This window comes from Passer domesticus, chromosome 35 (assembly GCF_036417665.1).
Source record: "Passer domesticus isolate bPasDom1 chromosome 35, bPasDom1.hap1, whole genome shotgun sequence".
NCBI lineage: Eukaryota > Metazoa > Chordata > Aves > Passeriformes > Passeridae > Passer > Passer domesticus.
The window spans coordinates 696,535-708,254 of NC_087508.1; the positions used below are offsets into that span (position 1 = coordinate 696,535).

The window sequence follows — 11,720 nt, forward strand, 5'->3', positions numbered from 1 at the left end:
GGGACCCCCAGACCAGGACCGGGACCCCCCGCCCGGGACCGGGACCGGGACCGGGACACCGAGACAGAGACCGAGGGTGGGACCAGGACCCCCAGACCGGGACCGGGACACCGGGACCGGGACAGAGACCGGGGCTGGGACACCCCCACCGGAACTGGGACCCCCAGACCAGGACCGGGACTGGGACAGAGACCGAGACCACAAGACCGGGACTAGGACACCCCCACCGGGACCGGGACACCGGGACCCCCATACCGAGATCGGGACCCCCAAACCAGGACCGGGACACCCCCACCTGGTCCGGGACACTGGGACCTCCACAATGGAACCGGGACCGGGACCCCCACCAGAACCAGAACACCCAGACCGGAATCGGGACCCCCAGACCGGAACCGGGACCCCCAGACCAGAACTGGGACCTCCAGACCAGAACCGGGACTGGGACCCCCACCAGAACCAGAACACCCAGACCGGAACCGGGACCCCCAGACCGGAACCGGGACCCCCAGACTGGAACTGGGACCCCCAGACTGGAACCGGGACCCCCAGACCGGAACTGAGACCCCCACACTGGGTCCGGGACCCCCAGACCGGGACCGGGACCCCCCCACCGGGACCGGGACCCCCAGACCGGGACCAGGACCCCCCCAGGGGCTCCTGAGCTGAACCCGGGAACCCCCCGCCCGTTACCGACTCTTGGACCCCCCCCAATCCTGGGAATTCGCTCCCCCTAGTGCCCCCCAAATCCTCACAGACCCCCCCTAAATTCTCAGACCCCCCCCCCTAAAATTCCCACGGAGCCCCCAAAAATCCCTTCAGACTCCCCCAAAATCCCCCAGAGCCCCAAAATCCCCAGCGACCCCCTAAAATCACTCCAGACCCCCCCAAAGACCCCCAAAAAATCCCCCCGACCCCCCAAATCAGAGCCGCAGGTACCAAGTGAGGCTGGGGGGTTTTTATTTGGGGAGGGGGTGCAGATTGTGGAAGCCAGGGGTGCAGCTGGAGGGTCCAGGGAGGTTTTGGGGGGTCCTGGAGTGTCCGAGGAGGTTTTGGGGTGTCCTGGGGGGTCCTGGAAGGTCCTGGGGGGTCCCCTCAGGAGTACATGGTGAGCTGCAGCCACTGTTGGGGGGACACCCGGTCAGGATTTGGGGGGATTTTGGGGGTCCCTGAAGGGTTCGGGGTCACCCCAGAGAGATTTTGGGGGTGCAGGGAGAGTTTAGGATCCCCCAGGAGATTTTGGGGTCACCCCAGAGGGATTTTGGGGGTCCCTGAAGGGTTCGGGGTCACCCCAGAGGGATTTTGGGGGTCCCTGAAGGGTTCGGGGTCACCCCAGAGGGATTTTGGGGTCACCCTGAAGGGATTTTGGGGGTCCCTGAAGGGTTTGGGGTCACCCCAGAGGGATTTTGGGGGTTCCTGAAGGTTTTTTTGGGTCACCACGAAGGGATTTTGGGGGTCCCTGAAGGGTTTGGGGTCACTCCAGGGGAATTTTGGGGGTTTCTGAAGGTTTTGGGGTTCCCTGAAAGATTTGGGGTCTCTGCAGTGACACAAACCCATTTTGGGTTTTTTTGGCCATTTTGGGGTCTCCCTCCTTCACCCCATCCTGGGAACCCCCCCAAAGTCCTGGGGACACCCCAAAAAGGAACAGGGGGACCCCAAAACCCCCCCGGGGGACCCCAAAACCCCCCCGGGACCCCAGACCCACCTCCTGCAGGCTGACGCGGATCTGCCCCGACCCGTCCCGGTCCAGGGACTTGAAGGCACCTGGGGGGACCCCAAAATCAGGGGGGGACCCCAAAATTTGGGGGGAAAACCCCAATAAAACCCCGGGATTTTGGGGTCTCCTCCAATTTTGGGGCTCCCACATCGATTTTGGGGTCCCTCTCCCAATTTTTTGGGGATTTCCCATCCAGTTTTAGGATTTTCCTCCCCTCAGTTTTGGGATTTTGCCCTCAAAATTTTGGGATTTCTCCCCTGGTTTTGGGATTTCCCCTCCCAGTTTCAAGATTTCCCCCCGGATTTCAGGATTTCCCCAAAAATTTTGGGAATTCTGCCCTGATTTGGGGAATTCTCCCCTGATTTTAGGATTTCCCCTCCAATTTTAGGATTTCCCCTCCCAGACTTCGGGATTTCCCCTCCCAGATTTTCGAATTTCCCCCAAATTTTGGGATTTCCCTCCTAAATTTCAAATTTCTCCCCAGATTTTGGGATTCCCCCTGCCCCAGTTTTGAGATTCTCCCCCCAATTTTTAGATTTCTCCCCCGATTTTAGGATTTCCCCCCCCCAGACTTTGGGATTTCCCTCCCAATTTCGGGTTTCCCCCCTGATTTCGGGGTTCTGCCCCCCCCCGATTTTGGGATTCCCCCCCCCCTTTTGCTATTTCCCCCCAATATTTTGTTATTTCCCCCCCATATTTTGCTATTCCCCCCATATTTTGCTATTTCCCCCGAATTTTCAAATTCTCCCCCATATTTTGGGATTTCCTCCCAGATTTCATATTCCCCCCTGATTTCAGGGTTCTACCCCCTGATTTTGCAATTTCCCCCCCAGATTTTTGCTATTTCCCCCCTGATTTCGGGGTTCTGCCCCCATATTTTGCTATTTCCCCCCCATATTTTGCTATTTCCCCCCATATTTTGGGATTTCCCCCCAGTTTTGTTATTTTCCCCCCAATTTTGTTATTTCCCCCCATATTTTGCTATTTTCCCCCCCATATTTTGCTATTTCCCCCCCAATTTCGGGGTTCCCCCCCTGATTTCGGGGTTCTAGACCCCGATTTTACTATTTCCCCCCCAATTTTCAGATTTTGCCCCCATATTTTGGGATTTCCCCCCCCCCCCCCGATTTTGCTATTTCCCCCTCGATTTCGGGGTTCTACTCCCTGATTTTGGGATTCCCCCCCATATTTTGTTTCCCCCCCCCCCCCCGATTTCGGGGTTCTACCCCCCATATTTGCTATTTCCCCCCCATATTTTGTTTCCCCCCTCCATATTTTGCTATTTCCCCCCATATTTTGGTATTTCTCCCCCAATTTTCAGATTTCCTCCCCATATTTTGTTTTTCCCCCCCAATTTCGGGGTTCTACCCCCCATATTTTGCTATTTCCCCCCATATTTTGCTATTTCCCCCCATATTTTGCTATCCCCCCCCATATTTTGTTATTTCCCCCCCATATTTTGCTATTTCCCCCCCATATTTTGCTATCCCCCCCCATATTTTGTTATTCCCCCCCAGATTTTGCTATTTCCCCCCATATTTTGCTATTCCCCCCCATATTTTGCCATTTCCCCCCCATATTTTGCTATTTCCCCCCATATTTTGCTATCCCCCCCCATATTTTGTTATTTCCCCCCCATATTTTGCTATTTCCCCCCCATATTTTGCTATCCCCCCCCATATTTTGTTATTCCCCCCCAGATTTTGCTATTTCCCCCCATATTTTGCTATTCCCCCCCATATTTTGCCATTTCCCCCCCATATTTTGCTATCCCCCCCCATATTTTGCTATTTCCCCCCCATATTTTGTTTCTCCCCCCGATTTCGGGGTCCCGTACGGAACATGGCGTCCAGGCGCACGAGGCAGCTGATGAAGTTGTCGAAGTCGAGGTTCCCCCCCTCGTCCCCGTAGCGACGCCCCAAAACCGCCCAGAGCGGGGGGGGCAGCCGGAACCCTGGGGGGGGGGCACAGGTGACCTTTGACCCCCCCGAAACGCCGTCAAACCCCCCCAAAATCGGACAATTCCCCTCAAAACGGCCCCCAAAAAATTCAAATATTCTCATTTTCGCCCCAAAACCATCAAATAATGGTGATCCGACCCCAAAATCACAGCCCGAAATGTCCCTGACCCCACCAAAATCCCAAATTTGGGGGTGCCTGGAGGGTTTGGGGTCACCCCCGGGGGATTTTGGGGCCAGCCCTGAATAATCCCAACCCTCACCCCAAAACTCCACCCCAGAACCCCTTCCCATCATCCCCCTGCTGCCCCCTGAAATTCCTGCCCCCCAAAATCCCCCCCAAAATCCCCCAAAAATTAAAAAAAAAAAATCCCCCCAAAAAATCCAAACAAAAGCCCCCAAAAAATCCCCAAACCCCTCCTCAAAAAATCCCCCAAATCCCCCAAAAATCTCCCCCCCCCCAAAAAAAAACCCCCCAAAAAGTCCCCAAAATTCCCCACAAGAATCCCCATAAAAATCCCCTAAGACCCCCCCAAAAAAATCTGCTCAGCACCCCCAAAAATCCTCCCCAAAATCCCCAAACCCCCAAAAAATCAAAAAAATCCCCCAAATATATCCCAAAAAAATTCCCCAAAAAATCCCCCCACAACACCCCAAAAATCCGCTAAAACCCCCCAAAAATTCCCCCAAAATTAAAAAATCCCCCCAAAATCCCATAAATCCCCCAAAAATTCCCTCAAACCCCCCCAAAATCTCCAAAAATCCCCTAAAACCCACGAAAAATCCCCCCTCCCCAAATTCCCCCCCCAAACTCTCCCCAAATCCCTCAAACCCTGCCAAAAATCCCCAAAAAATCCCCCAGAAATCCCATTAATCCCCCCAAAAATCCCACAAAATCCCCAAAACCCTCAAAAATCCCCCAAAAATTCCCCCCCCAAAAAGAATTCCCCCAAAATCCCCCAAACCCTGCCAAAAATCCCCAAAAAAAATCCCACAAAAATCCCATTAATCCCCCACAAAATCCCACAAAATCCCCAAAACCCCCAAATATCCCCCCAAAAATTCCCCCCACCAAAAAAATCCCCCCAAACCCTGCCAAAAATCCCAAAAAATCCCCAAAAAATTCCCAAAAAATCCCCCAAAAATCCCATAAATCCCCCCCAAAAAATCCCTCAAACCCCCCAAAAACCCAAAAATCCCAAAAAAATCCCCAAAACCTCCCCAAAATCCCCCAAAATCCCCAAACCTGCGGCCTCAAACGCCCCCGGCAGCTCCTGGGGCCCGATGGTCCCCGAGCGGTCGGTGTCGAATTGTTTGTACACACACTGGGGGGGGGAGAACAATTTTGGGGGGTCCCGAACCCCCAAATCCCCTCAACCCCCTCCCCAAAATTTGGGGACCCTCCCAAACCCCCCAAAATCCTCCCCCCACCCCCCATTTCAGGCACTTTAAAATCCTTAAATCCAAATTTTGGGGGGTGTCCACACCCCCTAATTACCCCCCCACCAAAATTTTGGAGTGTTTGGGGGGGTCCCTATAACCCCCCTCCTTCATGTTTTTGGAAATTTAACAGGGGAAATTTGGGGGGCCCAAAATTGGGGTCCCAAAAACCCCAAAATTTTGGGTTCCTCCCTCGATTTTGGGGTGCCCCTGATTTTGGGCTCCGAAATCGGTTTTTTGGGGTGGGTCCCATTTTTTGGGGTGCCCCCCTAATTTTGGGGTCTTCTCCAGCTGTGAATAACCTCAGATTTTGGGGTGCCCACTTCGGATTTTGGGGCTCCCATCCCGATTTTTGGGGTGCCCCCCCTCCCCAAATTTTGGGTTTTCCCTCGATTTTGGGGCTCATTTATTTTGGGATCCCCCAAATTTTACCTTTTTGGGGTCCCCTTCCACCCTGAGCACCCCAATTTTGGGATCCCATTCAACTCTGGCCTCCCACCCCCTATTTTTGGGGTCCCCCCCGATTTTTGGGGTCCCCCCCTCCCCAAATTTTGGGGTTTTCCCTTCAATTTCGGGGCTCGTTTATTTTTGGATCCCCCCCAATTTTGCCTTTTTTATCCATTTCGGGGTCCCCTTCCACCCTGAGCACCCCAATTTTGGAATCTCCTTCAACTCTGGCCTCCCACCCCCTATTTTTGGGGTCCCACCCCCTATTTTTGGGTTCCCCCCGATTTTGGGGACCCCCCCCAATCCCAAATTTTGGGCTCCTCACCTGCCACTTCTTGATGTTGTTCCAGAGGTACTTGAACTCCTCAAACCCCAATTTCCCGGTGGTGTCGCTCTGGGGGGGCTCGTCAAGGACGTTTCGGGGTGCACCGGGGGACCCCCCCCATCTCCCCGCACCCCAAAACCCCTGGAGCCCTGGAGGCCCCCCCAAAACCCCCCAAAACCCCCCAAAATCTCGGGGTACGTCCATGACGGCCACCATGCTGCGGCAGGTGTCCAGCCCGAAGCCGTCCGTCTTCAGGTCGGGATCTGGGGGGGTCACAGGGATTTTTGGGGGGGGTCCCGGGGGGGTTTTGGGGTGCCCCGGCTCGTGGGCACCCTCAGGGGTCCCGGGCACCCCAAACTCCCGCCCCGAACCCCAATTTTGGGGGGCACTCACGGCGGGTGACGACCCTGTTGAGGATGTTCATGAGCTCGGTGGGGCTCACCTCCATGTCCTGGGGGGAGCGGGGGGTCAGGGGGGCTGCGCACCCCCAAATACCGGGGGGACCCCAAAATCCGCACCCCAAATACTGGGGACCCCCAAAATCCGCACCCCAAATCCTCAGGGAACCCCAAAGTCAGGGGACCCCCAAATCCGCACCCCAAATACGGGGGGAAACCCAAATCCTCAGGGAACCCCCAAATCTGCACCCCAAATACTGGGGGACCCCAAATCCTGATCCCAAATCCTCAGGGAACCCCCAAATCCTGACCCCAAATACCGGGGGAACCCCAAAATCCTCACCCCAAATCCTCAGGGAACCCCAAAGTCTGGGGACTCCCAAATCCTCACCCCAAATCCTCAGGGAACCCCCAGATCCTCACCCCAAATATGGGGGGACCCCAGATCCGCACCCCGAATACGGGGGGACCCCTAAATCCTCATCCCAAATATGGGGAGAACCCAAATCCTGGGGGAACCCCCGAATCCTGACCCACCCCAAATCCTCACCCCAAATTCTGGGGGACCCCAAATACTGGGGGACTCCCAGATCCTCACCCCAAATACTGGGGACCCCCAAATCTGCACCCCAAACACTGGGGAACCCCAAGTCCTGATCCCAAATATGGAGGCACCCCAAAATCCTAACCCCAAATACTGGGGACCACCAAATCCTCAGGGAACCCCCAAATCCTCACCCCAAATACGGGGGAACCCCAAATCCTGACCCACCCCACATCATGATCCCAAATACGAGGGGACCCCAAATCCACACCCCAAATACGGGGGAACCCCAAATCCTGACCCACCCCAAATCATGATCCCAAATACAAGGGGACCCCAAATCCACACCCCAAATACGGGGGGACCCCCAAATCCTCACCCCAAATACTGGGGAACCCCAAAGTCTGGGGACACCCAAATCCTGGGGAACCCCCAAAATCCTGACCCAGCCCAAATCCTGATCCCAAATCCTGGGGAACCCCCAAATCCTGACCCCAAATCCTCAGGGCACCCCCAGATCCTCACCCCAAATCCTGGGGACCCCCAAATCTGCACCCCAGATATGGAGGAACCCCAAATTCTGACCCCAAATACTGGGGAACCCCAAATCCTCAGGGAACCCCCAAATACGGGGGGACCCCCAGATCCGCACCCCAAATACTGGGGGACCCCCAGTGGATCCCAGTGATCCCCAGTAGATCCCAGTACACCCCAGTAAATCCCAGCAGACCCCAGTACGCCCAGTAGATCCCAGTGCACCCCAGTGGATCCCAGTGGCCCTGGGAGATCCCAGTACCCCCAGTGGATCCAGTAGACCCCAGTGGGATCCCAGCAGTCCCCAGTGGATCCCAGTGGGTCCCAGTACACCCCAGTGGATCCCAGTAGACCCCCAGTACACCTCAGTGGATCCTGGTGGCCCCAGTATGCCCAGTGGATCCCAGTACACCCAGCAGGCCCCGGTGGATCCCAGCAGACCCCAGTACACCCCAGTGGATCCCAGTGGCCCCAGTACACCCCAGTGGATCCCAGTACACCCCAGTATGTCCCAGCAGGCCCCAGTACAGCCAGTGGATCCAAGTGGCCCCAGGAGATCCCAGTGGCCCCAGTATACCCAGTGGATCCCACTACACCCCAGTAGACCCCAGTGGCCCCAGTAGATCCCAGTAGGTCCCAGTACACCCAGTAGACCCCAGTGGCCCCAGTAGATCCCAGTGGACCCCAGTACACCCCAGTAGATCCCAGTGGATCCCAGTGGCCCCAGTACACACAGTAGATCCCAGTATATCCCAGCAGACCCCAGTACACCCAGTGGCCCCAGTAGATCCCAGTACACCCCGGTGGATCCCAGTACACCCAGCTGATCCCAGTGGATCCCGGTGGCCCCAGTACTCCCAGTACACCCCAGTGGATCCCAGTGGATCCCGATGGCCCCAGTACTCCCAGTACACCCAGTACACCCCAGTGGATCCCAGTGCCCCCAGTACACCCAGTAGACCCCAGTGGATCCCAGTGCCCCCAGTACACCCAGTAGATCCCAGCAGACCCCAGTGGATCCCAGTGCCCCCAGTACACCCAGTAGATCCCAGCAGACCCCAGTGGATCCCAGTGCCCCCAGTACACCCAGTAGATCCCAGCAGACCCCAGTGGATCCCAGCTGATCTCAGTGGGTCCCAGTGCCCCCAGTACTCCCAGTACTCCCAGTACACCCAGTAGACCCCAGTGGATCCCAGCAGATCCAGCGGATCGCTGACCTCCCCGGCCAGCTGGGTGAAGAGGCGCCGGAACTGCCGAACCTCCTCGCTCTCGTTGGCATCCACCGTGGAGATGTGGGCACGGGGGGGCTGCGGGCACACGGGGGGTCAGGGACCCCAAATCCGGGGGACAGGGACCCCAAAGCGGGGACCCCAAATCCGGGGGACAGGGACCCCAGGGACCCCAAATCCGGGACCCCAGAGAACCCAGGGACCCCAAATCGGGGACCCCAAATCCAGGGGGGGTCAGGGACCCCAAATCTGGGGGGGACAGGGACCCCAAATCCGGGGGACAGGGACCCCAGGGACCCCAAATCCAGGGGGGGTCAGGGACCCCAAATCTGGGGGGGACAGGGACCCCAAATCGGCGACCCGAAATCAGGAACCCCAAATCCAGGGGGAGTCAGGGACCCCAAATCCGGGACCCCAAATCAGGGACCCCAGAGACCCCAGGGACCCCAAATCAGGGGGGGCAGGGATCCCAAATCGGGGACCCCAAATCAGGGACCCCCAAATTGGGGGGGGTCAGGGACCCCAAATCGAGGGCACGGGGACCCCAAATCGGGGGCACGGGGGGGCTGCGGGCACACAGGGGGGGTCAGGGACCCCAAAGCAGGGACCCCAGGGACCCCAAATCGGGGACCCCAAATCCAGGGGGGGTCAGGGACCCCAAATCCGTGGGGGTCAGGGGACACCCCGAGGGTCCCCAGGAGGGGGAGGGGGGGGTTGTCACTTACGGGGGGCTCGGGGTTGTAGTGGGCGGCGGCTTCACTGCGGGAGGGGCAGAGGGGTCACCCCAAAGTGTCACCTCTGTCCCCAGAGGGTCATCCCCCACCCCAAAGGTCACCTCTGTCCCCAAAGGTCACCTCCCACCCATGAGTGTCACCTCCCATTCCAATGTCCCCCAATGTCTCCAACCCCCGCAATGTCCCCGATGTCCCCAGTGTCCCCAACACCCCCAATGTCCCCAACACCCCCAATGTCCCCAGTGTCCCCAACACCACCAGTGTCCCCAACCCCCCAGTGTCCCCAATGTCCCCAGCCCCCCAGTGCCCCCCAGTGTCCCCAACACCACCAGTGTCCCCAATGTCCCCAGTGCCCCCCAGTGTCCCAAATCCCCCCAGTGTCCCCAATGTCCCCAAACCCCCAATCTCCCCAGTGTCCCCAACGTCCCCAGTGCCCCCCCCAGTGGCCCCCAGTCCTCCCAGTGTCCCCAACCCCCCAAATGTCCCCCACAGTGTCCCGAACCACCCCAATGTCCCCAGTGTCCCCCGTGTCCCGCACCTGATGGCGCTGATGACACCCCCCAATGTCCCCAAACCCCCCCCAGTCCCCCCAGTATCCCCAATGTCCCCCCAGTGTCCCCCCTCACCTGATGGCGCTGATGATGCCCCCCAGGACCCCCATGGCCCCCCCACCCCAGTGTCCCCAAACCCCCCCGGTGTCCCCTCACCTGATGGCGCTGATGACGCCCCCCAGGACCCCCAGTGTCCCCCCAGTGTCCCCCCAGTGTCCCCCATGTCCCCAAACCCCCCAGTCCCCCCAGTGTCCCCCAATGTCCCCAGTGTCCCCAAACCCCCCCAGTGTCCCCAGTGTCCCCTCACCTGATGGCGCTGATGACGCCCCCCAGGACCCCCAGTGTCCCCCAGTGTCCCCCCAGTGTCCCCCCAGTGTCCCCAGTGTCCCCCGTGTCCCTCACCTGATGGTGCTGATGACGCCCCCCAGGACCCCCCACCCCCAACGTCCCCAATCCCCCCAGTGTCCCCAATGTCCCCCCAGTGTCCCCCCAGGACCCCTCACCCCAATGTCCCAGTGTCCCCAGTGTCCCCAGTCCCCCCAGTGTCCCCAGTGTCCCCCAGTGTCCCCGGTGTCCCCTCACCTGATGGCGCTGATGACGCCCCCCAGGACCCCCCACCCCAATGTCCCCAAACCCCCCCAGTGTCCCCCCAGTGTCCCCGGTGTCCCCTCACCTGATGGCGCTGATGACGCCCCCCAGGACCCCCATGGCCCCCCCGGCGCCGCCGCCCCCTCCCCCGCTCAGCAGCCCCCCCAGCACGGAGCCGATGCCCCCCGGGAGCCCCCCCGGGAGCCCCCCCGCCCCTCCCCCCCCGCCGCCGCCCCCCAGCAGCCCCTTCACCAGGAACATGGCGGGCACTGGGGGAACTGGGAGGCACTGGGAGAGCGCTGGGGGGGTACTGGGAGACTCTAGGGGGAACTGGGAGAGCTGGGAGCTACTGGGAGAGCACTGGAGGGGAACTGGGAGCTACTGGGAGGAACTGGGAGAGCACTGGGAGCTACTGGGACAGCGCTGGGGGGGTGGTGGGTGGCTCTGGGAGAGTACTGGGAGGTACTGGGAGCTACTGGGAGGGTACTGGGAGCTACTGGGGGGCTCTAGGGGGAACTGGGAGCAACTGGGAGAGAGCTGGGAGCTACTGGGAGAGCACTGAGGGGGTACTGGGGGGTACTGGGAGGAACTGGGAGAGCACTGGGAGCTACTGGGAGAGCGCTGGAGGGGTACTGGGAGTTACTGGGAGGGACTGGGAGACACTGGGGGGAGCTGGAAGTTACCGGGGGGATACTGGGAGCTACTGGGAGAGAGCTGGGGGGATACTGGGGGGGTACTGGGAGCTACTGGGGGGCACTGGGAGGGCTCTGGGGGGTTACTGGGAGCACTGGGAGGGCTCCGGGGGTTACTGGGAGGGCTCCGGCGGTTACTGGGAGGCTCCGGGGCGGCACTGGGAGGGCTCCGGGGGGTTACTGGGAGCACTGGGAGGGCTCCGGGGGTTACTGGGAGGGCTCCGGGGGGTTACTGGGAGCACTGGGAGGGCTCCGGGGGGTTACTGGGAGGCTCCGGGGTGGCACTGGGAGGGCTCCGGCGGTTACTGGGAGCACTGGGAGGGCTCCGGGGCGGCACTGGGAGCGCTGGGAGCGGCTGGAAGAGAAGCAGGCAGCACCGTTAGGCGGTACCGGGGGTACCGGGGGGGCTCCGGGGACCCCCCAGAGCCCCCCGGGACCCCCCCGGGACCCCCCCAGACCCCCCCGGTCCTGTCCCGGTCCTGTCCCGGTCCGGCCCGGTCCGGGCGCGGCGTTCCGGGAATGGGCGGGGCCGCGCTGAGTCACGGCGGGGGGGGGAGGGGAGCACC

At 59.7% G+C, this 11,720-nt stretch overlaps 1 protein-coding gene across 1 annotated transcript; it reads right to left on the reverse strand.

Annotated features, from left to right (window-relative positions):
* Nucleotides 1-940: 940 nt before the first annotated feature.
* On the reverse strand, nt 941-10,741 carry CAPNS1 (calpain small subunit 1). The gene is made up of 10 exons (XM_064402207.1): nt 10,548-10,741; nt 9,315-9,348; nt 8,578-8,667; nt 6,278-6,335; nt 6,083-6,147; nt 5,885-5,953; nt 4,919-4,997; nt 3,552-3,668; nt 1,703-1,761; nt 941-1,119 (listed from the first exon to the last, which is right to left on the reverse strand). Exons 1-10 carry the CDS (start codon nt 10,721-10,723, stop codon nt 1,093-1,095), a joined length of 774 nt encoding a protein of 257 aa, XP_064258277.1. The 5' UTR covers nt 10,724-10,741; the 3' UTR covers nt 941-1,092.
* Between the last annotated feature and the right edge of the window lie 979 nt (nt 10,742-11,720).

Coding starts and splice junctions, on each gene's coding strand:
- CAPNS1 (XM_064402207.1), bottom strand. CDS start 10,723: ATGTTCCTGGTGAAGGGGCTGCTGGGGGGCGGCGGCGGGGGGGGAGGG. Junction 6,336..8,577: donor TCACCCAGCTGGCCGGGGAG/GTCAGCGATCCG, acceptor CGCTCCCCCCAG/GACATGGAGGTGAGCCCCAC. Junction 1,762..3,551: donor GCGCCTGGACGCCATGTTCC/GTACGGGACCCC, acceptor GGGTCCCCCCAG/GTGCCTTCAAGTCCCTGGAC.